At 37.8% G+C, this 26,506-nt stretch overlaps 2 protein-coding genes across 5 annotated transcripts; one reads left to right on the forward strand and one right to left on the reverse strand.

Annotated features, from left to right (window-relative positions):
* Positions 1 to 858: 858 nt before the first annotated feature.
* hexb (hexosaminidase B (beta polypeptide)) lies at positions 859 to 13,338 on the forward strand. 2 transcript variants are annotated; one of them, XM_084414490.1, is made up of 14 exons: positions 859 to 1,188; positions 1,368 to 1,516; positions 2,079 to 2,144; positions 2,804 to 2,850; positions 2,977 to 3,087; positions 3,520 to 3,621; positions 4,696 to 4,828; positions 4,928 to 5,108; positions 5,202 to 5,288; positions 5,504 to 5,576; positions 11,374 to 11,551; positions 12,271 to 12,361; positions 12,545 to 12,649; positions 12,964 to 13,338. In XM_084414490.1, exons 1-14 carry the CDS (start codon positions 947 to 949, stop codon positions 13,025 to 13,027), a joined length of 1,629 nt encoding a protein of 542 aa, XP_084270616.1. In that variant the 5' UTR covers positions 859 to 946; the 3' UTR covers positions 13,028 to 13,338. The 2 variants fall into 2 exon arrangements, with proteins under 2 accessions (XP_084270616.1, XP_084270617.1); XM_084414491.1 differs by lacking the exon at positions 11,374 to 11,551 and adding an exon at positions 5,971 to 6,145 and having other exon boundaries at positions 862 to 1,188.
* A 6-nt stretch (positions 13,339 to 13,344) lies between these two features.
* On the reverse strand, positions 13,345 to 26,431 carry gfm2 (GTP dependent ribosome recycling factor mitochondrial 2). Of its 3 annotated transcripts, none has more exons than XM_084414487.1 (20): positions 25,899 to 26,431; positions 25,531 to 25,612; positions 25,411 to 25,456; positions 24,991 to 25,088; positions 21,632 to 21,757; positions 20,944 to 21,032; positions 20,692 to 20,780; positions 20,478 to 20,538; positions 20,213 to 20,398; positions 19,489 to 19,569; positions 19,231 to 19,379; positions 18,994 to 19,134; positions 18,531 to 18,630; positions 18,153 to 18,342; positions 17,983 to 18,059; positions 16,064 to 16,202; positions 14,855 to 15,037; positions 14,086 to 14,201; positions 13,820 to 14,002; positions 13,345 to 13,628 (listed from the first exon to the last, which is right to left on the reverse strand). In XM_084414487.1, exons 1-20 carry the CDS (start codon positions 25,932 to 25,934, stop codon positions 13,500 to 13,502), a joined length of 2,301 nt encoding a protein of 766 aa, XP_084270613.1. In that variant the 5' UTR covers positions 25,935 to 26,431; the 3' UTR covers positions 13,345 to 13,499. The 3 variants fall into 3 exon arrangements, with proteins under 3 accessions (XP_084270613.1, XP_084270614.1, XP_084270615.1); XM_084414488.1 differs by having other exon boundaries at positions 24,991 to 25,074; positions 25,899 to 26,369; XM_084414489.1 differs by lacking the exons at positions 25,531 to 25,612; positions 25,899 to 26,431 and having other exon boundaries at positions 24,991 to 25,056.
* Positions 26,432 to 26,506: the final 75 nt, after the last annotated feature.

Here is a 26,506-nt window from a genome sequence, read left to right on the forward strand (position 1 = left end):
TAATCCTTTCAATTATAATTTGACAAATTTGACAATTTCAGAGTGTTTTATTAATATCGGACACACATTGTATGAAACAATAAAGTTTACTATGTTCTTCTCCCAGTTCACCGGCCACTTTTATTTATTTCGTGAAAATTTAGGATAAGCTGATCCCGTAGAAACCATTGGCACCAATTGTACTTAGGCTTACAATGCTTTAGGGAAAATTGCAAGCCTGCAATTGGTGCCAATGGTTTATACGGGATCAGCTTAGGATGCTTTGGGAAACGCAGTCCAGTTCTGTAGGGCTACTGAATAAAAATTCTGCCAATATTTGCTCACCCTGATGTGTTCTAATGCCATATGCTTTCTGCTTCGTTTGAACTTTCATAATAATAATAATAATAATAATAATAAAATACATTTTCATAGCTTAATTGATAGCAAAACGTTCTTGGCACATTTTGGTTGAACTCTTTGTTAGAGGAGCTCCTGATCGGTGCGAATAAAAGTGGCAAGAGCCCTAACCCCAGAATCGAGCAGAGAGATTATGCTGCACCTGGGGAGTGGGGACTGAGTTATTGACTATTCGACAAAGGGTATTTTCCCCACTGATGGACTGAGTGTTTCGAGTGCCTTTGCTGACAAAGGGGTATCTTCCCTGCTGACGTGAGCTCATCTACTACAAGCTGAAGCATGTTTCACTTTACAGTTTTGCTGTAGCCTACAAATAAGTATGACTCACCCTCGTTTTGCTCTGTACAAATGCAGAGATAAAAGAAGTGAGGTTTGGTTATGTGTAGTTCTTTAAAGACCGAGGGAGGTGTGGCGAATTAGGTCCCATGATTTGAGTTAGTTGAGGTAAACACCGCCCCTACTACAACATCCACACACAAACCCGTCAGTTGAGCTGCTCAGACTGGAAGCAGAAGTCAGCTGACCGCACAGCGTTCGACAAACAGCCATGTACTTTCTGCTCAAATTTGCGCCGCTGTTTTTAGCGGTATCCGCCTGCCACGGGTGGCTCTTCGGCGACTTTGTTGGAAAACAGAACGAGCTGGATGAAATCTCTCTCTGGCCGCTACCGCAGAAATTCCAGTCGTCCGCCGTCGCTTTCAAACTCAGCCCCGCCAGATTTCAGATCGTCCACGCGAAAGAGTCCTCCGCCGGACCGGGCTGCAGTCTACTGGAGAATGCATTTCGCAGGTACTGTAACATATCTAATTTATATTTATGCTGACATTGTGTTATGAAAGACGCTAATGTTGAGTTTTAACAGGAAGTACAGTACCACGCGAGTATTTATAGCAATCTGCGCGCCCCACCACGTCAAACATACAGTAAGCAATTGATTTGGGTTCATGAGCTGACCATTTGCCTTGCAGATATTTTGAATACATGTTTGGCGAACTGAAGAAGCACGAGAAGAGCCGAAAGAAAGCGTTTGATTCCGATCTTGTGGAGCTTAAGGTATGGATTACAGCAGCTGATCCGGAGTGCGACGGTTACCCGAGTCTGCAAACCGACGAGTCATGTGAGCTCTTCTCCCTTCCGCCTCTGTGATCCACAACACCGCAACCTCAGTGCTCTCTAATCCAATAGAAGAAGGGAAAATCCAATAATAGACACCTGTTTGTCGGAGCTGTAATCTGGTTAATGTATTAACGCGACGGGATCTTTTTAGATGTAGTAACATTTGACCAGTGCAAAGTATTTTGTTACGTTTTTCTTTTTAATATGTGTTACCAAAAATAAACACTTTATTTTAAGGTGTCATTGTTACATGTAGTTACTTTAGTAATAACTGTAAATTATGCACCGTTACATGCAACTAACCATAAACCAAACCCTAATCCTGTAACAAGAACATATATAGTAAAGTAGTTACTTAATATTACTCAGTACTTAAATGTATATTTACAGTGTAACAATTAAGACACGTTAAAATAAAGTGTAACCAAAACTGCATCATCAAAGTCAAAAATCACTTATTGTTTCTTCAGTCAGATGTGTTGTGATCAACATGTGTGGACTGGGTGTGAGTCAGTGAATGTTTTGGTTGTCTTTGTAACTAAAGTTTTGCTCTCTTTGTGTAGATGAGCTGTCAGTTGATTCACCGTCTGCTGTATTGAAAGCTGCTAATGTATGGGGAGCTTTGCGAGGTAAGCGAAACTACATAATGGTGTTCTTTTAGCTTTCCATTTATCAGTGAACCAGACAGAATATTCCACAAAAATTTTGAGCAGCAAAACTGTTTTCAACATTGATAATAAAAAGAAATGTTTATTGAGCACCAAATCAGCATGTTTGAATGATTCAGGATCATGTCCAGGACACTGAAGACTGGAGTAATGAATGCTGAAAATTCAGCTTTCCATTTCAGGAATGAAATATGAAACAGAAAACAGTTCTTTTAAATTGTCATAGTATTATTGTTTTTACTGTATTTTTGATCAAATAAATGCAGCCTTTTTGAACATAAGAGATGTTTTTGATTCAAAAACAAAAAGAAAATCTTTTGATTTTGAATGGTAGTGTACATTTTACAAACTCCTCTAACAAACACAGACATACTTTAAAGTATTTTCTTGATGACATTTGTAGGACAGGGAAAATGTAAAATGGGTCACGGGCACAGCTTATCACGTTAACAACCCCATATACTTTAAGATAGCAGTTCAGTTACATTTCTATGTGATCCCAACATCATAAATAATGAGAAGAAGAGACTGCAGTCTTTATATTCTGTTAATATAAGATGTTTTATCATCAAGTGTGGTTTCCTCAATGTGTAACTTCCTCATATGCTTATTGTTGTAAGGACTGGACACATTCAGCCAGTTGGTCTATGAGGATGACTATGGAGTTGTAAGTTCAAAGCAAACCCTTATTTGCTGCATTGTTGTACTTGATTAAGACTTTATGTATGAATTAATGTCTATTGATCCGTCTAAGCTCTTCTCAAACCAAAGCATCTTTTTGTCTTCTCAACAGAACAACATCAATAAGACAGTCATCTCAGATTTCCCACGGTTTGCCCATCGAGGGATCCTCCTGGACTCGTCTCGCCACTTCCTGCCACTCAAAGTCATTTTGGCCAATTTGGTGAGCTGAAATTATTTTCTTTATAATGACAGACTTGACATAAATACATACATGGGTCTAGACGGGCATTTTCTTTTTTACCAGCAAAATTGGCTGTGATTAATTGGTGACATTTTTACGTGAATGTACAGTTTCCTCATTAGAAGCCATGTGTCAGCTAAATAGCTCAAGGATGTTATTTTATTTGTAAGACTGGAAAGTCAGGTTCTTTACGTTCACACATGACCGTAATCACAAGACAAGATCATCACATGGTTTGTCTAGAAAGAATTGTGGCCAGCGCGCAATGGTGAGAATTTGTTTGTCCGTAGCTTTGTAATTTGATCTAGAATTAAATGTTCCTATCAATGGACATGTGTGCAATGACCTTCCCAGGTTTTGAAATGCTTCTTATTCCACAGTGTTCAGTAAAGAGACATCTCATTTTTACAGGAAGCTATGGCGATGAACAAGTTTAACGTATTCCACTGGCACATTGTGGACGATCAGTCATTTCCTTTTATGAGCCGTACATTCCCTGAGTTAAGTCAGAAGGTGAGGATGTGATGCACACACACATTACCTGTTTTGGACATTACCAGGGCACAAAATATATTGTAGATTTCATTTATACAAGTTGTTAGTGGATTACCATGCTAGAATCCTAAAAGTGTGGCTCCAACTCCTATTATCACTTATGTTGGTGTTTAAAGGAGAACTCCGGTCAATTTTAACATTGAGCTAATTTTTTTGTACATTTGGAGTGCTGTCAGTACAGAGAACAATGACAAAAATCGGTGTTGCCTACAACGTGTTATCCTCGTTTTAAAATTTGCACCCTGTTGACTTCAATGGGGCAAGTTTTAAACCTGCTTTTAGCCTCTTAACATCCTTGATGTGTCATTACAAGTGCACAGGTCATGTGAGTGATTCCTTCTGAGTGAACGCGGGTGAATCTGACTGCAGTAGATGTGAAAGAAATATATAAAAAATGATGTTTATTCAGCCAGCGCGCATACCTGTATTTACATCCTGTTTTCGGTCGAAGTCCACAGTAGTCGATTGTCGAGTTCACGCGCGTGATCATATGTACTAAACCTATGCGCGTGAACTCGACAATCGATTACTGTGGACTTCGACCGAAAACAGGATGTAAATACAGGTATGCGCGCTGGCTGAATAAACATCATTTTGTAAACACCATTATGTAAATTGACCGGAGTTCTCCTTTAACATCATGTAAATGGGTGAACACAAGTTAATGTATCAAACTATAATTACACTGAAACATTCCAAGTTTATTTAAAGACTTAAAAAAGAGAAGGCATCTTTTAAAATAAAGAATTTTTAAATAGCTTTTAAATGTATAGATAAATGTATATACTTTTTTTTGTATTTTGCTGCATTGAAAGCGAAAGGTAAGGAATAAAAATGTACAACAAAATGATGATACTGCCGTAGGACGTGTCAGTTTCCTTTTAGAGTAGAAATTTCACCTTAAATCAAAAGCATTAGCTTCAGTTCACATGCTTTGGGCGTAGAATCCAACTGCCACTGTAAAAACTGACTGGGGAAGTGTTTATTTTTGTGTATTGATCACGTTTTCCCTATTTCTTTTGTGACTGACAGGGAGCCTATCACCCATTCACACATGTGTACACTCCATCTGACGTGAAGATGGTCATTGAATTTGCCCGTATGAGGGGGATCCGGGTCATCCCGGAGTTTGACACGCCAGGACACACACAGTCATGGGGCAATGGTTAGTTGGTGGACAAGATAAATGAGGGCTTTATAGAGTCATGTTTCAGTTACAGATTAATATAACAAACTGTTTTCTCTCTGTTGCTCCTTCCCATAGGCATAAAGGATCTGCTAACACCCTGTTACAGTGGTTCTACTCCTTCTGGAACATTTGGACCGGTGAACCCCATCTTAAACTCCTCTTATGAGTTCATGGCCCAGTTTTTCAAAGAGATCAGCACTGTCTTCCCTGATGCCTACATTCACCTGGGGGGAGACGAGGTTGACTTCAGTTGTTGGTGCGAAGAAGAGAGAAGCTTCTTACCCAAATCATTTTCCAGAATATGAACCCAAATCACACAATACTTACATTCTACTCATTGTTCCTGTAGGAAGTCCAATCCTGATGTTCGGAAGTTTATGGAGCAGCAGGGCTTTGGCACAGACTACAGCAAACTGGAGTCCTTTTACATTCAAAGGTCAGAGCTTCAGTAAAGTCAGGAAGTCCATTTATTTTTGGCTTGTAATATAAATAACAAGATGGTTATGATAGTTTTCCTATTATTTTCCCCCATTAGTATGTAATTGTAGTTATAGTTTGATATTTATTGTCTCCCTTAGCAATTGTGTTAAAGTATAAATCAGAACACAATCTGGCAAAGTTATTCTTACATTATTCATCAATGACAATCAGGTTACTTGATATTGTGGCTGCTACCAAGAAAGGTTACATGGTGTGGCAAGAAGTGTTCGATAATGGGGTGAAGGTAAGGCTCATCTCTTCTTATCTGTGTGGATGTGATAAGAAGATGTTAGAAAGTAATGTAGATCCATACAATTTTATCCATAAAATCATATTCAGACTTTACAGTCTTATTGGGAACTTAGTTATTGGGAGCTTAGTTAGACTAAGCTGTTATTATTAAATTACAAATTCTAGTAGGTCCACAATGCTTTGTAACTTCAAATGACTTTAAGAAGGTTAAAGTAGATTAGGCTTTGATTTAATCACAAATAGCTTGACTTGCATGCTTGCTTTTTCACAAGCCACTGCTAACATACCACTAAATTAGCATTTTTACCTGTGCTTGCAAGTAAATGTATTTGTTTGCTCGTAACAATTTAACTGCCGAAAAGAGAGAAAAAAATAATTTGTTCCAGCTGAAGGATGACACTGTTGTGGAAGTGTGGATGGGGAACAAGATGGAGGAGGAGCTACAGAATGTGACTGGGGCAGGATTTACAACCATTCTTTCTGCCCCTTGGTACCTGGACTACATTAGCTATGGACAGGACTGGCAACGCTACTACAAAGTTGAGCCACTCAGTTTCCCTGGTCAGTTTCTTCAGCCAAAGTCTCATATAGTTTGTTTTAGCACCATTAGTTTATTAATCTAGTGATCGTTTGCAATTTAAAGTTAAGAAAGATGGTCCAGATTAAGTTTTAGAGTTTTAATCAAATATATTTTAAAAAGATAAAAACAAAAAAAAACAAAAAAACTTTTCAAATAAAACTTTTCAACAAAACTTTTCAAATAAATTTTTTTTAACAAAAAACCTAGTGCTTTTTTCAAGCACTAGGCCTATACTTTTTATTAATTTTTAAGCTGGTTTTTGCACTGAAAATAGTCATGTAAGCTGGCCTGGTGTTAAATCACCTAAAGGCTTGGGGGTTGAGGATGTTGTCTGGGTAGAGATGGTATAGAGTGGTGCAGGTATGACGTCATTTTGTAGACAAAAACATGGAAACACATTTTAGCACTTCCAGTTCCATCGTCCCTAAGTGGGGTCGGCGATAGTCTAGCTTTTATACATCATTCAAAACTGTTAAATGTCTTCTTTTATTTGTGTACACTAATAATAAAAACAAAATGTGTTTTCCGTAAAATAAAGAAAATAAACATGATGCGCGCTCTCCCATCTTTCTCAATGTGAAGTTCATTCTGAAACGCGACAGAAAATGATCTGTAACTCAGCGAATGCTTGTCACTAGTGTGACATGAAACATATGTCTTTACAAAGCTTGAAGTCTCCATTTTTAAATGATGTAAATCCTATCAAAAACAAATATTCTCTGTTTAAGTAATCCGTATGAAAGCAACGACATGTACAGTTTCTCCAGTCCGAGCTAATTAACTCTAATCTGACCACGCCCACGTGCGCACGAGCGATTGACATGCAAATAGTCCACGTGGGCCTGTAAATGCCCTCATTACCTCAAAACAAAGAATCGGAGACTACAGTAACGCACTTCTCTGCTTTTCGTTGAGACTGTGTTTGTGCTGTGCTGTTTACCTTGGATTTACCTCAGAAGAATTAGAAGAACGCGATTTGAAGATAAGATTTTTAAGGTAAGACATTTCCACTCCTAATAGTAAGCATATGTTATTGTTGTATAAACTTGAACATTGTAGCTACTATTTAAACTGGTGCCAGACTAAAATGTACATCTTGAAATGAGATTGGAGTAAAAACATAAAGCCTATGTCGTACATATATGTAGGCCAGGCACGGCGCCAGGATTCCAGTTTTGGATGGGCCAGACCAATTGTGGGTGGGCCTTAAATTAAAAACGTTAAATAAAAAAATAAATAAAAAAACGTTATCCAATCACTGCTTGGATATATATACTGCAAAAATATTGACTATAGCCTACTGTTAGCCTATATTATCTGTGCGTATACATAATATAGATTTTAATAGCTTGATGCTCTTTAAATATTTTGTTGCATTGTTAAAAGTTTCGGTGCATAGGACAGACCTATCCGCGATCGCTCTCCATGGTTCTGACCAAAGAAGAGCGCTTTGGAATCTCCATTACGCACCATACGCATCATACTGGGCTGCATTTTCCGATAACATTGTCTCATAGCGCGCTACGAAGACTATTAAGGTATAACTTAACTAAAGGTATACTACCACTAAAGGTATATCATTGCTAGGCGTCTTCAGGGCTATCATCCACTCGCGAGGCAGAGGCGCTGGCGCCCTCCTAGCAACAGCGCTGTTTTTGGTAAAAAAAGATTTTGACGACTTCATTAAGTTTTGTTTTATAGAAAACTCTTTTTAAAAGATTTTCGTTTTGTATAAATTGTATCTTAATTTTGATCAATGTTTTATCAATAAATTTTCCGTATTTAATAAATAAGAAGCATATACAGCAGACAATGTAATAAGGCGCCGGCACGATCACTTGCATTGCACGTGACCTGGAGGGCGCCGAAACTCAGCTTGTGCCTCACAGATTTGAGAAATATGGGTTATCTATTACAGAAAGCTTGAAATGTCTACTTTTAAACGAAAATATTCAAACCAAAATAAATAGGCTACTCTCTGATTATGTAGCCTAATCCATATGAAATATGCATTACTCTCTGGCGTTCATGGAGAGTCCGCATTGTCAACTTCATCTTTGCAGCGACACAGAAAACACCAGTTTATTACTAAACAATTAAATGTCTCCTTGCTAATTTAGACACATTCATAATTACTTTAACCGGTTCTTTGTGGCAAGCTTTATGCGTGCGGTCATAACGCTTATTATCCTGTAGGATAGCGATAGCCTAAGTAATTAAATTAATATAAAGGGGCGATTTGTCCACGAATGGCTTAAATTAACAACTAGTCGACTAGAAAAAAAAAAATTAGTCGGAGGCAGCCCTTATTCCACATATTTTCGAACCAGCAGGTCATTCTGGGTTGAGCGAACGACGCTACGGAATGAGTGAGCGGAGCGGAATATTCAGAAATGCGCTCTCCACTCAAGAGCTCTGATCGGAACAAACCCGAACCCCACTGTCTGCTGAACTTGCGCAGAAACATCCAAATAGACATAGCCAGCTTTTTAAAATTGTTTTAAAACTAAACATTTAGACTATTTTAGTACAAATTATGAGCTTATTGACGATTTTTTATAATTCTTGACAAAATTTGAATATAGCCTATTACTTTTTTTTTTTTTTTTTTTTTTTGGGTGGGCCTGTTGAAAAGTGGGTGGGCCCAGGCCCGTCAGGCCCACCCATGACGCCGTGCCTGATGTAGGCTATCTATATATAGACAGAAACATGTTGAAATGTGAATTAGAGGCAACCTTTCAATGCTAAATGTACAATTACATGTACGACACGAGGATGTTTTTCGATAATAAAACACAGCATGATAAAAGTAGGCTAGTATGAGTGTTTACTCTAATATGGTGATTATTATAATGTTTAGACCCGTGTTCACTGTTAAATACTTTGTTTGTGGATATCTGCTCAAACGTAGATGGTAACAATAATGTTTCATAGTTTGGAGCGGCTCGATCGCTTCAGTAAATGTTCTCTGCACGCGCTGTGAGTTTGAGTCAGTCGCGCTGTGCATTAGGCCTAGGCTTCATGTTTTTACTCCAATCTCATTTCATAACGTCATAGCGAATGGAAACATTTGAAGTAACATATGATAATCAATATATTTTTCTCGTGTAGTGTTACTGATGTTCCTTTTTAACGATTTATAGGCCGCCTACAATAGGTTATTGTTAATATTATTTTATGCAGCACTGCACGGCCTACAAGGCACAACAAACCTGGTGTTCATTATTTATATATATGTGTGTGTGTGTGTGTATTTTGTACATTTTAAATCGCAATTTTAACCAGAAAAATATAAAATGTATTCCCAAAATCGTGCAGCCCTGTAGTTTCTCTTGATATCAGCATGTTCACAGGTGTTTATTTTTATTTTTTTATACAGGGACCAGATGCCCCACTGATGAGTCCTGCTGACTTCAACATTCACATGAGTCTCTGTACATGGTAAATGAAAAATCAAACACCTTGGAAATGACAGGTATGTACTATGTTTCATGAATGGCACAAAGGTGTGTGACTGTTCAAATCTCTGTCTTTAGATCAGTGTGTTAAATAATTTGTGCTTTTTTGTCCTTTGTTGTGTATCTTTGGATTGTTATGTTGTAAATAAATCCAAACAATCAAAAAGCAATTCTTTTTTAAATCTCCTCATTCTTTGTGCAAGGTTCCTCAGAATGGTAGGGCCTGATAGCTCCTGATAGGCCCATTATGGGAGGGTCTTTGTCTTTCTCAGGTGTGAAAGACATTAATATTCATGATGCATGAGGTGTTCACGCGTCCTCGCATAAAGCTTTCTTACACAAAACATGTCTTACAAATTTAAAATCGATATATTGTTTTATCTGAATGAGTTGTCACTGTCAGGATGATTTTCACATAGTTTTGGAGCAAATATTCTAGGCTACGTGATACAATTTTCAAAAGTCTTGTGAAGAACTAATCAGTATGGGTTTCATGACCTTATTTCAGTGACAATTTTTGTTTTGTTTTTTCACAAACCACGCATAAACGTCATTATCTCAAAACTACAAACTTTTACATGTATGCTGCTGACATTATTGTAGCAGAGTTTGTGCTGAATACAGTGTAATTAGACTTTAGCCATGATGTCACAAGTAACAGAAATAAGCATAAATGTCAGAGCATGTCAGAAAACCTCCAGGGCCCAGAAAACACCTCAGACTCCAGAGGGTTAAATGGGATTTTGGCTAAATGGCTGAAATAAGGTCTGTGGTGAACACAAGCTCAAGACACTTTCACAATTTATTCTATGACATAAAATACATCATTATTACCCCACTCGTGATTTTTTTAAAAGCTGTTACGTGTCTTATTTTTTTATTTGAAATAAGTATTTTATGCTCACAAAGGCCGCCTTTATTTGATCAAAAATTATTTCTTTCTGAAAAGAAAAGAAATTTCTAAAAAAAAATAAAACCTCACCTTACTTTTGAATAGTTCCTCCTCCACCTTGCTCCAGCCTTGTTAAAATCAATACACAATATCACTGCAATAAACATGCCTTCATCTTATTAGATGCTACTCTATGAAACAACAGTTTTAAAGGGATATAAATAAACATTCTGTCATTTACTCACCCTTGAGTTGTTCCAAACCAGTATGAATTTCTCTCTTCTGCTGAACACAAAAGAAGATATTTAGAAGAAAATGGGTAACCAAACAGTATGGAAAAAATTCTATTGAAGTCAATGGGGCCCGTGAACTGTTTGGTTACCCATTTTCTTCAAAATATCTTCTTTTGTGTTCAGCAGAAGAGAGGAATTCATACAGGTCATTCATTTGGGTGAAATATCCCTTTAACTGTTGTCAGTTAACTGTTGCCATTAACTAATGATCTGATGATAAAGCATGCATGTTGATTCCGAGTCAAAGATGAGCATCTGACAATATGAAACTCAATGGGCGTATTTCTCTGGACTACATGTAGTGGCAATTTTGATAAACCGTAATTATTTTTGTCACAATTGGTAATTGATTTAATGCCAAATATTGTATAACTATATTTTGTCACTTTAAAGCAGCTATGTTTGTGACTAGTTCTTTATTACCATGCTGTCTCAGCTTGATCACTTTGGTATCTCTGTAAATCTGATATGAAGACCTTAAATGGAGTCCAGAAGAATTTGTCTACGTTGAGGTGTGTCCGTTTGTGTGTTATACTGTACGTGCGTGTGTATGTGTACACATGTAGCTGAAAGCCGACACAATGATCCATGTGTGGAAAGAACGGCCGCAGTACCAAGATGAGATGGCGCAGGTAACGGCGGCTGGTTTCAGTGTTCTTCTCTCCACACCCTGGTACCTCAACCGCATCAACTACGGCCAGGACTGGGAGAACATTTACAAACCCGACCCCCAAAATTTCACTGGTGTGTGTCATTCGCAGAGAAAGATTATGTGGATTTATTTGGGCCTTCTGTTCTGTTTCTAATTTGTTAAATCAAGCAACATCTCATGGTTTGGGGTAAACAAAACAAAAACAAACAAACAATGACACAATGTTCACACAATACATGATTATGCTAGCTATGTTGGAGTTTACCTCTGGTTGGTTTTAGGTTTTGAAGGTCAGCCACACAATCATAAACAACGGTGAATAGCAAAGATGGTATGTGATTGTAGACAATCATTTACACCACATATCCTTAAATCAATGAGGATCAGTTCTTTCAGTCCAAAGCTTTGTCATAGTAATGGCATTGTCAGTGACCCGTTTTCCTTTAGTAGATATGCAAACATGCTTGTCACGTGACTATGGTATTTTGTACAGACTGACAGTTTGTCTATTCGGTCACAACTCAGTTAAAATGGTTTTCTTTGTCTCCAAGTATTCTGGTGTTTGACATATGGATACAATAGACACATATAGAGTCTTACTGCTTAAAGTTTCAGTCTCAAACAGGACTAACTCATTGCTTCTTAGTCGGACCATATTTTATCCTTTCAGTGTTGTAAAACATTCAGTTAATTGAATTTATGTTGCCCACCTTTATGTTCTAGCTGTTTGAATTGTCTTGCACTAATCTTACAATTAAACTGAATCTATATACTCTTAATTATGATTTTTTTAATGGCATTTTGACAACAGGCACGGATGCACAGAAGAAGCTGGTGATTGGAGGAGAAGCTTGTCTTTGGGGAGAGTATGTAGATGCCACCAACCTCACTCCTCGACTCTGGTATGACTGCAACCTTAACTAAGAAAAAATATATAACTCAACTGTACCAACACAAAGACTAACCATATACAAAGAAGCAATTCATTAATGGAGTTTGTACCAAAACTGAAACCAAACCTAGTATTTATTTGTATATTAGGAATTATGTAAATATGTGTTTTTTTTGTTGTTGTGCCATTGCAGGCCAAGAGCCAGTGCTGTCGCTGAGAGGTTATGGAGTGATAAAAGTGTGACAGACATCAGTAAGGCCTATAGTCGTCTGACCCAGCATCGCTGCCGCATGGTCAAGTGAGTTAAACTATGACGAGTGGCACATTTAATCATGCAATCCCAACTAATACAACATATGGTTCCATTATCTTTTTTATTCTTGCATTATTAATATGTGTAATAATCATGATGCTTAGGAGTCCTGTGTTTATTTTTGGATTTATTTGTTTTTTAGATTCTTGATTGCTTTATTTATTTTTTGATTATAACAATTTCTTGTAAGGCAGTTTTCAGGTTCAGTTCATTTCTTATTTACTAGCCATTTGCGCAGGCATATTTTTGTATATTTCACTGGTGAAAGTGATTTTTTTTTTTTTTTTTTTTCCAATCAGGAGAGGCATTCCTGCAGAACCTCTATTTGTTGGCCACTGCCGTCATGAGTACAAGGGCCTGTGAACTTCAGGATTTAGTTCACCGTAGACAATTAAAGGGAATCGCAGGACAACACTTTAAAACGTCAAACCATGTTAGCCATTCCAATACTATGATTTGCTGTTGTATGCACTGAACCAGTTATCCAGAACTTGATTATAATTTTTAAATGGACACTTCTGTACATCTGGATTATCTCTGTAGGCTTACATTTTATTAAATGGTAATGAATATTCTTGTGAATAAATTTTATGGAATTTTGAAGTCTTTTTAATTACTTTCCAAAGCTAGGTATAAGTGTTTTATAATTGAAATAAATATTTAAATAAAACATGGCTGCATTGTTGTTGTAAAATTTTTACATTTTATAAACACGTACATACATATATAGTCTCTAAGATTTATCTTCTGGACCATATGGAAGCAGCCAATCACAGAACAATCAAAATTTGTATCTGTATATATATGGTCAGTTCAGCTGGTGACAGTTACTGGTTCAAGCCAGTCCAGCCATCTTGTTCAGCAGTGTGTTCTGGTCCTGAGTGTTCATGGGCTCATAGCTGGACAGCTCCAGAGAAAAGGTGGCGTTCCCAGAGGTCAAAGTGCGCAGAGCGGTTGAGTAGCCCTTGAGGCAAAAAAGAAAATGTATATAAAATTTGTATTCCTAATGTATTTATGGAGTATATGGTAATCATCCGGTGAGTTAAATTTGAATGGCCTTACTACACATATTGATATATAATGTCAGTTAAATTGTGCTATTACTGACACATGTCATGGTAATATTTTTAGTGACAGACAGCACTGCACACTTACCATTATCTCAGCCAAAGGAACTGTAGCCATCAAAACCTTGTTTTCCTGTCGAGTTTGGATGTCGCATACAGTACCACGTCGCTGGGCGAGATCTGCAAGCACAGGACTCAGATGTTCCTCCCCTACCGTCACTTCCAGAGCCATCACCGGCTCCAAAACCTGCCCTCCAGCCAGCTTCAGAGCCTGCATGCATTCAAACAGAGAAGGACACAAAGTCAGATGTGACGTTATTTGAAAATGATCGAGACAGGATAGTGTTTGAGTACCTTTAGCATGCAGCGGGACACACAGGCTGACACCATGGCTGCAGAAGTGCCTGGTTCCAAACCTACATGCTGGATAACTGTCTGTACTCCCTGTAGAGGAAAACCCAGCACAGGACCTGCACAGAGGAAGAAAAGGGAGATGGGTTACCAATATAGCATATGGCTGACAGGGATATTAGACCTATAGACAGGCCCAAGTGTACCGCAAAACTATAGCTGAACAGCCAAAGTATCAGTTATACACCACCGTTTAAAAGAGTTTGGGGTCTGTAGGATTATAAGATTGACTTTTTTTAAAGAAGTCACTAATGCTCACCAAGGCTGCATTTATTTGATCAAAAATACAGTAAAAACAGTAATATTGTGAACGATTTTCTATTTTAATATGTTTAAAAATGTGATTTATTCCTGTGATACCAAAGCTGAATTTTCAGCATCATTACTCCAGTCTTCGGTGTCACATGATCCTTCAGAAATCCTTTGAATATGCTGATTTGGTGCTCAAGAAACATTTCTTATTAATATCAATGTTGAAAACATTTGTGTAAACCATAACTTTTAAGATGTAATGATAATAGAAAGTTTAAAATAACATAATTGATCTGCAATTAAAATATTTTGTAACATTATAAATGTATTTCCTGTCCTTGTTGAAAAAAAAAAGTATTCATTTATTTGAACAATATATTAATCGGACCCCAAACTTTTGAATGTTAGTATATATGAACGTAATGAATGACAAAGGTTTTAAAGTAACTATTTCGGTTACCTTGGAGGTAGGCGCTCTGGACTCCATTTTCAACAGCCTCTCTGACATCAGCAGGGAGTTGAGCTTTTACTTCCTCCTCAAAAGTCATGTCACAAGAAGAGCTAGACTCCTGCATCAGAGCATGGACAGCAAGCTCCACAGTAACAACATGCCTCTTGTCTCCCAGAGTACGATCTAACGAGTCTGAAATGATCATACAAATCATACTGGAATTTACTCTTACTTTAATATTTGCAGACTGTTAGGTTAGGGTTAGTAGAATGAGTTAATATGTACTTGCAAAGGTACTTCTAGTCCAGGGCTACTCAACTCTGGCCCTCGAGGTCCACTTCCCAGCAGAGTTTAGCTCCACCTTCACCTTACTATAACTTTCTAGTAATCCTGAAGACCTTGAGTAGCTACTTCAGGTGTGTCTGATTAGGGTTGGAGCTAAACTCTGCAGGACAGTGGACCTGTTACAGTCAGTCTGTTGGGGGAGCATCAAAATAAAGTGTTGGCAGATATAAAGAACACAGTTTACTAATACTCTAAAGTTAAGTTGACATGTTGTTGCAAAGTTACTTCTAGTTAATAGAATGTGTTACCCCAAAAATAAAGGATTAATAAGCACTGCTGATATCAATTGTTTGGGGTCAGTAAGATTGTTTTGTTTAGAATTAAAATGATCAGAGTTTCCACACAATATTAAGCACTACAACTGTTGATAATATTAAGAAATGTTTCTCAAGCAGCAAATTAGAATGATTTCCGAAGGATCATGTGGAGTAATGGCTGCTGAAAACTCAGCTCTGCCATCACAGGAATAAATTACATTTTAAAATATGTTTAAATAGAAAACAGTTACTTTAAATTGTAATAATGCCTCACAATACTACTGTTTTTATTGTATTTTTGATTAAATAAATGCAGCCTTAGTGAACATAAGAGACTTACTGACCCAAAACATTTGAACAGTGTACATTGAAACAGGGCACGTGACTGGTCATATATGCTGTTCTGTTTTTCATTTTATTGTTTTATGCCTAGTCTTTACCATGGACAAAGTCTATTGCAACCAATATTTTTACTGAATCATAAAACAGTGAAGCAGACAAACAAAACAGATGCACTGTCACTGGGAAATAGGTTTAATGATTCATCACAAGCAAAGCGATAACAGAGGCAGACTTGCAAGTAATGATGAGGAAGTGACAGTTTGCATGGCCTTACCTGTGGCAGTTGCTGACTGGACGATGGTCTCTCTGTAGGCCACCTGCAAGGGTCCTAGATGTGTTTCGATGTTGTACTCTCTCTTTATACGGTCATGGATGATCTCAATGTGCAGTTCTCCCATGCCACACAGTACCGTCTGTGTGTATGTGGTTAAAAAAGTGAATAAACAAGTTGTAGAACAGGAGAAAAAAATACTATGGATGTCAATGGGGTTCATCCACTGTTTGGTTACCCATATTCTTCTAAATATCTTATTTTGAGATAAATAAATATTTCAGCAGAAGAAAGACATTTATACAGGTTTGGAACAACTTGAGGGTGAGTAAATGATGACATGATTTTCATGTTTGGGTGAAATATCCCTTTAAGGTCCATAGCACAAATGATGCAGGATGAGTTATTTGTTAAAATGTAATACTTAGGATTAGGGCTTCGTGCAAATCACTAAACTTAAGATGGAACAACAGTAAATATGTAAAGTGTCCCTGTTATGCTTTTCCCGATATTACCTTTCATGTCGGGGGTAAAATAGACGTTTTTGATTGTAAGTTTCAAAGTTTCAAAGACCAAAGTGCACAAGAAACGGAAAGAAAGAAAAACTTCTGAACTGCCTGAAACAAGCTGTCAGCAATTACTTATAATTACTCACTTCCTACACAAACCTAAGTAGGTTTGTGAAAAATAAGCATAATGCTAACCTATGGTCTTCACTGGCTGCCCACGAATAGAGTCTGCTTTTCCAGGGCTCAGCTACAACTAGTGTTTGAGGGCAAAAACAAATCCACTTTGCATGCACTTCGGACAAGGACAGTAAAACCAACACCATCATTACTGTTCATATCAGTGTGTATGAAAGTGCTGAAGTACCGTCCGAACCTGAAATACAGATATGGTAATAAGGGTTTAGTTTCGACACGCGCTGTAAGCAGTAGACCAATCACAACAGACTGGGACATCTGACCAATCAGAGCAGAGTAGTCTCTCAGGGTGTTCACACAGCAGGTTCTGTTAGCACAGCTCATTTGATGAAGTGTGAAAGCTTCTAAACGAACTCTAGTGCGGTTCGACTGAAATATGAACTCTACACGGACCAAAGACATCTAAATGAACCAAAAACAGGGCGTGATGTCAGTTTTTTCTCGTCATAGGAGCTATGTTGCCCTTTACAGTTCAGTACGGTTGTCAGAAATGCAGTCTCCTTGCAGCAGATCTTCGTTTGTGTGCAACGGAGGAACTGCTGCAGCTGTTTTGACTCCTTTATACATTTTATAAACTTTTCATGAGTTCTCAGCTGGCCAAAATACCATCATATACGTGTGCACATACAACGAGCACCCAGTACACAGCATTGTTTTATATGTTCGTTAAGTTCCGTCACAAAATATATAATTTTTTTGTATCTTTTGGTTCGGTCTTAAAAATGACATCCTAATGCATGATGGGATACGCTTAGCCTCGAATACCATTCCGATGCGGTATTCAAGATAGTGTGCGTTCAGGGCACTGAGCTTTGGCAGCTTTGTGCACGTGCTCTCAAGTGGCCAAGACCGCAAGTGTGGGTATTTGGAAATGCCCATTGTTTCTGAAGCGACTTTCAGCATGTTTCCTGTAACAAACGTCCGACGATTACGTTTTATGTGGCGAGAGAAAGTCACATAAACCAGGCGAAATCTGATCAGGGCAGTCAGACTGAAACGGATTTCCATAAATTCGATTTGAATAGGATTTCAAACCACATATGAATGTAGCTCAATACAGATTTTTAAAAATCGAATTTTGTGATTTTTTTGCCGTTCACACAAGCTAAATCTGATCAGATTTCAATCGGATATGCACAAAAATCAGATTTGGACTGACAGCCTAAATGTATTATGAACCAAGAGGACCGAACTACAAGTGTAAACAAATGACTTTACCTGTCCAGAATCGGGGTCTGTTCTGACTTTCAGACTTGGGTCTTCCCTCTGCAGGCAGTTGAGTGCATGCTCCAGATCTGTTTCACAAATCACACTGAGATCTCCACAAATCACCCTGGCACTTGCTGCAGGAAAATTAATTTCTAAAGACCTATTCACAATGTTTTTACCTGCTTGTTTGGCCATAGTAGGAGGTTCAATGGAGCAGAAGAACACAGGCTCAGGGACCTCCACCCCTGCAAGTACCAGACTGCTGCTCTCCCTGTGCGAGCTCCCCTTGCTCTCTGCTTCCTTCTGAGCCCGTCGAACCGCAGCTGCCGCAGAGGCTTTGGAGGAGACGATGGTGTCGCCTGTCACGGTCTGACTCAAAACACACAAAAAGATTAAAAAACAAAAATTCTATTTTCTTAAGGTTTATAATGCATGAGATGAAGACTCCATTCCTATAAGCTGGCAGAAGGTGTTATATTATTCTTGTCCTCTTAAAGCGGTTCAAACTATTTGAGTAAACATGTAAGTGTTCTTTGTCCCATGAAAGTTGAGTTTACCTGTTTGAGTCCTACTGTGAGTGCAATGTTTCCCGCAGGCAAAGAAGGGATTTCTATGTGCTGATCAGCAAAAGGCACGAGAAGACGACTCATTCTCTCCCTGGAGCAACAAACACACAAAAGATTGTTCTTGAGAGTAGAGCTTAAATAAACTATATCTGTAAAATATTGTAAAATATCATAATGGTCAAGAAATTAATCGTTAAGAAGTGAGGAAATCCGGGAATCTGGAAAGTTTAACACCAGTAATTGTCTTTGTATCTTTTTTTTTTTTTTGCGAAAGTGCATTTTTCAAGCACAAAACACAATAACAAACGTGAAATGCTGCAAAAGTAAAATATTGATCAGTCCATTTTTTTTTCTTCAGAGAATGATAGCAATTTGGTCTCATTTATTGAAGATTACACATAAGTCTGACATCAAAAATCATCTCCTGAAAATATAAAATGTTTACTGAACCTACGTCCCATTCCTATTGATGTTATACACTGCTGACTGAGCCTTCATGCTTCCTGAATAGATTCTAACAAACACAAGTGGACCCCTCTGTTTGTCATGGACCACTTTGAATGCCAACGCACACAGATCATCCTTATACCACCGCCTGGAAAGACAGAAACACATATACATAATCATAACATGATTTCTTGTCCTTGAGCAGAATGAGTTGATGAGGGGGGCTGAAGGATGGTGTACTCACACCAGCTCATGGTTCCTCTCGTTGGGGGCAGGGAGGTAAGCAGTGATGGCATCCAGCAAAGGTTGAACCCCTTTATTTTTCAAAGAGCTTCCACACAATACTGGCACCCCCTTACGAGCTAATGTCACTCTCCTCACTGCCTCCTGAAACTGGATATTCAATTTCAATGGTGAATATCCAGGACACTCCACAATAACTCCATTGCCCAATAAAAAGAGAAGAACATGGAGCATGTACAGACAAACTGTATATTCTTACCTTCCCTGCAGGCACTGCATCAAAATTTTCACTGTACTCTCCCAGCAGCAGCTCAGCAAACTCATCATCTAGATCCGCTACCTGTCCACACAGTTCAAACAGAGCACCTATATCAATCTATATACTTACAGCAATGTGGAAACTTTAGCAAAATTTACAAATATCTGAAATTCATTGCATAGATGACAAAATATCAAAAAGCACAATACATTTAAAGGGGTATATCAGACAAAAATGTAAATACTTATATCTAATTCGTTGCAAACCGCCGGTTTAACTTTTTTCTTCTGTGAAAAATAGAGGATAATAATAATAATAATAATAATGTTTAATTGATATAGCACCTTTCCCAAGCTCAAGGACGCTTCACAATGACAGTAAAGAACAAACAATCAGTTCATACATAAATGGACAATAGACATTTGCCCAGTCCAAGAAATGAGCAGTTGCAGTTGCATAACGCAGTTGCATATCCTGCATAATTGCAGGATACTTTGACAAATGTCTTAGTATTGTTGTTTATTCCATACAAGGAAAGTCAGTGGGGCCCACTGTTGTTTGCACACAATCAGTATTCAGAATATCTTTTGTGTTCTGCAGCAGAAAGTAAGTTGTACATAAAAGAGTAAATGATGACAGAACTGTACTTTCTAGTGTACTCAAAATCACACTAAATGTATAAATTTCTTATGTTGCTTTCAGACACATTTTTTTTGTGTTTCACCTGTTCTATCAAAGTTTCCCTGGCCTCAGTGACAGCCTGGAGCACATCTGGGTCATCTGAGGGCTGGAGGGCGCTGATCTCAAAAGCACGACCATCATGTGTCAGTGAGCTCCCCTGCCAAGTCATTTTCTGCCTAGTGATCAAATCCACCAATCCGGTAAAGCTCTTTCCTGAGCCAATGGGAATCTGCAAATGATACCAAATATCAAGACTGAATCTTTTCATTTGTAAATGTAGTTGATTACCAGGTTTAAAAAAAGGTTACCTGAAGGAGAACAGGGTTGGCCTTTAGTTTAGTCTTTATGCTGTCTATTGAGTACCTCAAGCTAGGAGAAATGAGAATGAGATTAAACCTTAGTGAACTGCAGTCAATCATTCAGATCAATAACACATGCTATTTTTTAGCCAACGTGGTAATAGATGCTTTAAATTTAAGTGTGAGATTCTGAGAAATGAGCAGTAAAATGTTTGTTTTTAACCTAGCTGCAGGCTTGTCCATCTTGTTCAGGAAGCACACACAAGGAATTTTATGTTTTTCTGCCTGCCGCCACACAGTCATGGTTTGAGCCTGAAATTCATGTCAAAACCACAAAGAAAACCACCTTCTAATTAAATCAATTATAATTTTCAACAGAAAAACTGCCCTTACACATTGCCCTAACAATTTTTTTAAATTAATTCAGTTATCAATTTATACAATGATTCATTATATTAATAAATTTCAGCCAAACCTCCACTCCGGCAGAAGCATCAAACACAGCGACCGCTCCATCCAACACTCGTAAAGCTCTCTCAACCTCCAGAGTAAAATCAACATGACCTGAGAAAAGAAAGATAATCCATCATGATTGTGTATAACCTACATTAATTTGATAGTAAAGATGTTTACATTGTTACAAATATATATATATATATATATATATATATATATATATATATATATATATATATATATATATATATATATATATATATATATATATATATATATATATATAGATATATATATATATATTAATAAAGGCTGCTCTTTTGAACTTTCTGAAGACACTGAAGACTGGAGTAATGTCAGTAATGTCTACTGAAAATTAAACTTTGCCATCAGAGGAATAAATGACATTTAAAATATAATAAAAATCAAAACAATTATTTTAAATTGGGATAATGTTTCACAATATTACTTTTGTACTGTATTTTTTATCAAATAAATGCAGCCTTGGTGAACATAAGAGTCGAGACTTAAAAAAAATAACCAAATGAGTGTGACAAATTAGTTAAGAGATATATGCATCCATAACATAATGCCTAGATTGCCTACAGATCTTACTTCAATTTGGAGGGTGGTGTGTGTCACTTGCCCTGTATAGAAAACTATTCTGTAGGTGTGAATGAGTGTGTGGACACATGTGTCAAGTGTACCTGGCGTGTCTATAAGGTTAATCCTATGATCTTTCCAGTCAAAGGTAACAGCAGCTGACTGGATGGTGATTCCTCTCTCCCTCTCCTGGGCCATGTAATCAGTTACAGTGTCTCCATCATCAACATCTAAACACAACATATGACTATTTACAATGACACTTACATCACAGAAAATAAAAACATTTATTTAAGGATCATGATACTATCATATCAGTACAGACAGCAGTTTTCATTTTAGTGCTTTTGTCTTTTTTAATATTTCTATTTAGCTTTGACCTCAAGGCTAGATTATTGTAATGCTCTACCGGGTGGTTGCCCTGCACGCATAATAAACAAACTACAGCTGGTCCAAAACGCAGCAGCTCGAGTTCTTACCAAAACCAGGAAGTATGACCATATTAGCCCTGTCCTGTCAACACTGCATTGGCTCTCTATTACACATCATATACATTTTAAAATATTGCTGATTACTTACAAAGCACTTAATGGTTTAGCTCCGCAGTACTTGAGTGAGCTCTTAACGCATTATAGTCCTTCACGTCTATTGCGATCTCAAAACTCTGGCCAGTTGATAATACCAAGAATATCAAAATCGACTGCTGGCGGTAGGTCCTTTTCCTATTTAGCATCAAAACTCTGGAACCGTCTTCCTAACGTTGTCCGGGAAGCAGACACACTCTGTCAGTTTAAATCTAGACTAAAAACACATCTCTTTGACCTGGCATACACATAGAAAATGATACATTTCTATTATTCAAATCAGTTAAATGATTATTAGGCTGCATAAATTAGGTCAGCCGGAACCGGGAACACTTCCTATAACACCTGATGTACTCGTTACATCATAAGAAGAATGGCATCTATGCTTGTCTTTCTGCTTATTCCAAGGTTCACTGTAATCAGCTGGATCCAGGCCATATCCAGATCAGATGGAGGACCTGCGCCTAGACACGACCACAACGCATCCCTGAAGTGTCAGCAGAAATTGTGTCAAGTAGACTCTCATCGAAGACTTCATCGACACGACAGCCATCGGCACTGATCCTCAACAAACCCGTCTCCATCCCGGTGTGATGACTCTGATCCTAAACTAGATGGAACGGGATCATTTTCTGATTGTTCCAAACCAATCTGACTTCTGACCTGTAATGCTGCCTGAACTGAGAACTGATATATACACACACACACACATATACATACATATATATATATATATATATATACAGTGAGGAAAAGAAGTATTTGAACACCCTGCTATTTTGCAAGTTCTCCCACTTAGAAATCATGGAGGGGTGTGAAATTGTCATCGTAGGTGCATGTCCACTGTGAGAGACATAATCTAAAAAAAAAAAAATCCAGAAATCACAATGTATGATTTTTTAACTATTTATTTGTATGATACAGCTGCAAATAAGTATTTGAACACCTGAGAAAATCAATGTTAATATTTGGTACAGTAGCCTTTGTTTGCAATTACAGAGGTCAAACGTTTCCTGTAGTTTTTCACCAGGTTTGCACACACTGCAGGAGGGATTTTGGCCCACTCCTCCACACAGATCTTCTCTAGATCAGTCAGGTTTCTGGGCTGTCGCTGAGAAACACGGAGTTTGAGCTCCCTCCAAAGATTCTCTATTGGGTTTAGGTCTGGAGACTGGCTAGGCCACGCCAGAACCTTGATATGCTTCTTACAGAGCCACTCCTTGGTTATCCTGGCTGTGTGCTTCTTGTCATTGTCATGTTGGAAGACCCAGCCTCGACCCATCTTCAATGCTCTAACTGAGGGAATGAGGTTGTTCCCCAAAATCTCGCAATACATGGCCCTGGTCATCCTCTCCTTAATACAGTGCAGTCGCCCTGTCCCATGTGCAGAAAAACACCCCCAAAGCATGATGCTACCACCCCCATGCTTCACAGTAGGGATGGTGTTCTTGGGATGGTACTCATCATTCTTCTTCCTCCAAACACGTTTAGTGGAATTATGACCAAAAAGTTCTATTTTGGTCTCATCTGACCACATGACTTTCTCCCATGACTCCTCTGGATCATCCAAATGGTCATTGGCAAACTTAAGACGGGCCTTGACATGTGCTGGTTTAAGCAGGGGAACCTTCCGTGCCATGCATGATTTCAAACCATGACGTCTTAGTGTATTACCAACAGTAACCTTGGAAACGGTGGTCCCAGCTCTTTTCAGGTCATTGACCAGCTCCTCCTGTGTAGTTCTGGGCTGATTTCTCACCTTTCTTAGGATCATTGAGACCCCGCGAGGTGAGATCTTGCATGGAGCCCCAGTCCGAGGGAGATTGACAGTCATGTTTAGCTTCTTCCATTTTCGAATGATTGCTCCAACAGTGGACCTTTTTTCACCAAGCTGCTTGGCAATTTCCCCGTAGCCCTTTCCAGCCTTGTGGAGGTGTACAATTTTGTCTCTACTGTCTTTGGACAGCTCTTTGGTCTTGGCCATGTTAGTAGTTGGATTCTTACTGATTGTATGGGGTGGACAGGTGTCTTTATGCAGCTAACGACCTCAAACAGGTGCATCTAATTTAGGATAATAAATGGAGTGGAGGTGGACATTTTAAAGGCAGACTAACAGGTCTTTGAGGGTCAGAATTCTATCTGATAGACAGGTGTTCAAATACTTATTTGCAGCTGTATCATACAAATAAATAGTTAAAAAATCATACATTGTGATTCCTGGATTTTTTTTTAGATTATGTCTCTCACAGTGGACATGCACCTACGATGACAATTTCAGACCCCTCCATGATTTCCAAGTGGGAGAACTTGCAAAATAGCAGGGTGTTCAAATACTTATTTTCCTCACTGTATATATATATATATATATATATATATATATACATATACATACGTACATATACACACATATATATACATACATATATATATATATATATATATATATATATATATATATATATATATATATATATAATATATATATATATATATATGAACTAAATTAATAACTTAAAAAAAATGAAACATCACTGAACTTAAGCTGGACTGTGACGCTATTTTCTTCTGGAAACAAACTTTTGTGCATTATTTTCCTGTTATCTCTAAAGCTGCTTTGAAACGATCTGTATTGTAAAAAGCGCTATATAAATAAATGTGACTTGACTTGACTTTCATTCATTTTGATTTAGTAATATTAGTACTTCAACTTATTTTATTTCAGTTAGCTGCCATGGCAACATTTCCGATTTCCATTGAAGTGTTTTAAGTTTTTCATCTAATATTTAGACATGTAAATAATTAGGCTAAGCATTCTTTACATTAATGATAACAGCATTAAACATATTCTTCATCTTTTTTCTTTCTAAATGTCACCTTACCTCCGAGAGCCCGTGTGTAGCCAGAGTAGTACAGCATTCTCTCTGTCGTGGTGGTCTTGCCTGCATCTATATGTGCCATGATGCCTATGTTACGAATTCTGATCAGCAACATAATATAACCGTTTGGTGTGAATAGACCATTATGCTCAAGAGGAAATTTTAAAAACATGCTCATGCTTAAAGAAAGTTACCATAGTTTTACTACTTTGACAATAATTGTAGTGTCTGTGGTATTTTAGCAAAAATGTAGATTTACACCATATAAGCTATTATTAGCGAGTCAGACAGTCTCCAATGTGTTTAGACCATGGTAATAAGTAATCACCCATGTTGTGTGTGTGATATTACATACTACAAATTCCTACTACAAATACCATTCAAAAACAATTAAACAGTAGCAATTTGTTCATCATATCTTACTTTGAGATGTCAGGGCTGAGCATTGCTCTGAGTGATTTCACCTCATCTGCAGAAAAAAAAAGAGAAAAGTTGACACACACAAAATTTGCAGAACTCTAATTACCCATTTCTGTCCTTTACCTTGAAAAAAGCTATAATTTCTCTTCACTGCCACTCTCCATCTGCATGTCTGTGAGGATCTGTTCATCAGGTGTCTGGTACTCTGAAGGGAATGAATGAGTTCTGTTCTATCATGTTAGGTCAAACCCTTAAAAAATGTACCATGGTAACCACAGTTACAGTTAACAATGTAAAACAATGATACACATATATGAGATGTCTTTAAAACAATTTATTTTAAAACAGGGGTGGCTAATACCAAATTACCAAGGTTTTACTGTGGTAACCATGGTATTTTAGAAAAAAGTATTGTTATCATGGTAAATTAGTGTTAATGACAAATGCCTTAACATCTAATACATTCAAGACAATCAACAGCACACACTTACCCCACGGAGGATGGGTAACGTTACACTTAAATGCATTTTGGGGAGGAATGTTTGATTGAAGAGTTAAAGCTTCGGTTGTACAGTATGATACATGACTGCGGTGCTTTATCAAAGTCACGTTGAGATCGGATTTGACATTTAATTAATCGTAGCGCTTGGACGGATGGGTCGGGCCTCACTGAGGACACGATAAAGTAAAAAAAAAAAAAGAAGAAGAAAATCGTATATTTTATGTTTCCCACTGACAGCATGTAATGCTGTTAAAACTGGTAACTTAGTTTTCAAATTCTCTTTTCAGATTTATTCCAGTCGGTAACAGTTATTGGACGCACACGTGTTGGTGCATCTGTAAATAAGTCCGTTAGAAACATGAATGACCGGAAAGATGTTCCGGGGTTAACCCGCTGAGTAACGTTGGAGTTGTGGGCAAATTCCAGACGGAAGTGAGCATCCCTATGCCCTACTCCTTTCGAAGGGCAGAGCTTTGAAGTGGGGACTTTGAAGGGCACTTACGTGTCATAATTTATGTAGCCGTTTGGAACGCACTGGCGAAGGGAGCAACGAAAGACAACGTAATTTCCTCATTATCTTCACCTGGGATGTTCCCA

The sequence above is a fragment of the Rutilus rutilus genome, assembly GCF_951802725.1.
Source record: "Rutilus rutilus genome assembly, chromosome: 7".
Lineage (NCBI taxonomy): Eukaryota > Metazoa > Chordata > Actinopteri > Cypriniformes > Leuciscidae > Rutilus > Rutilus rutilus.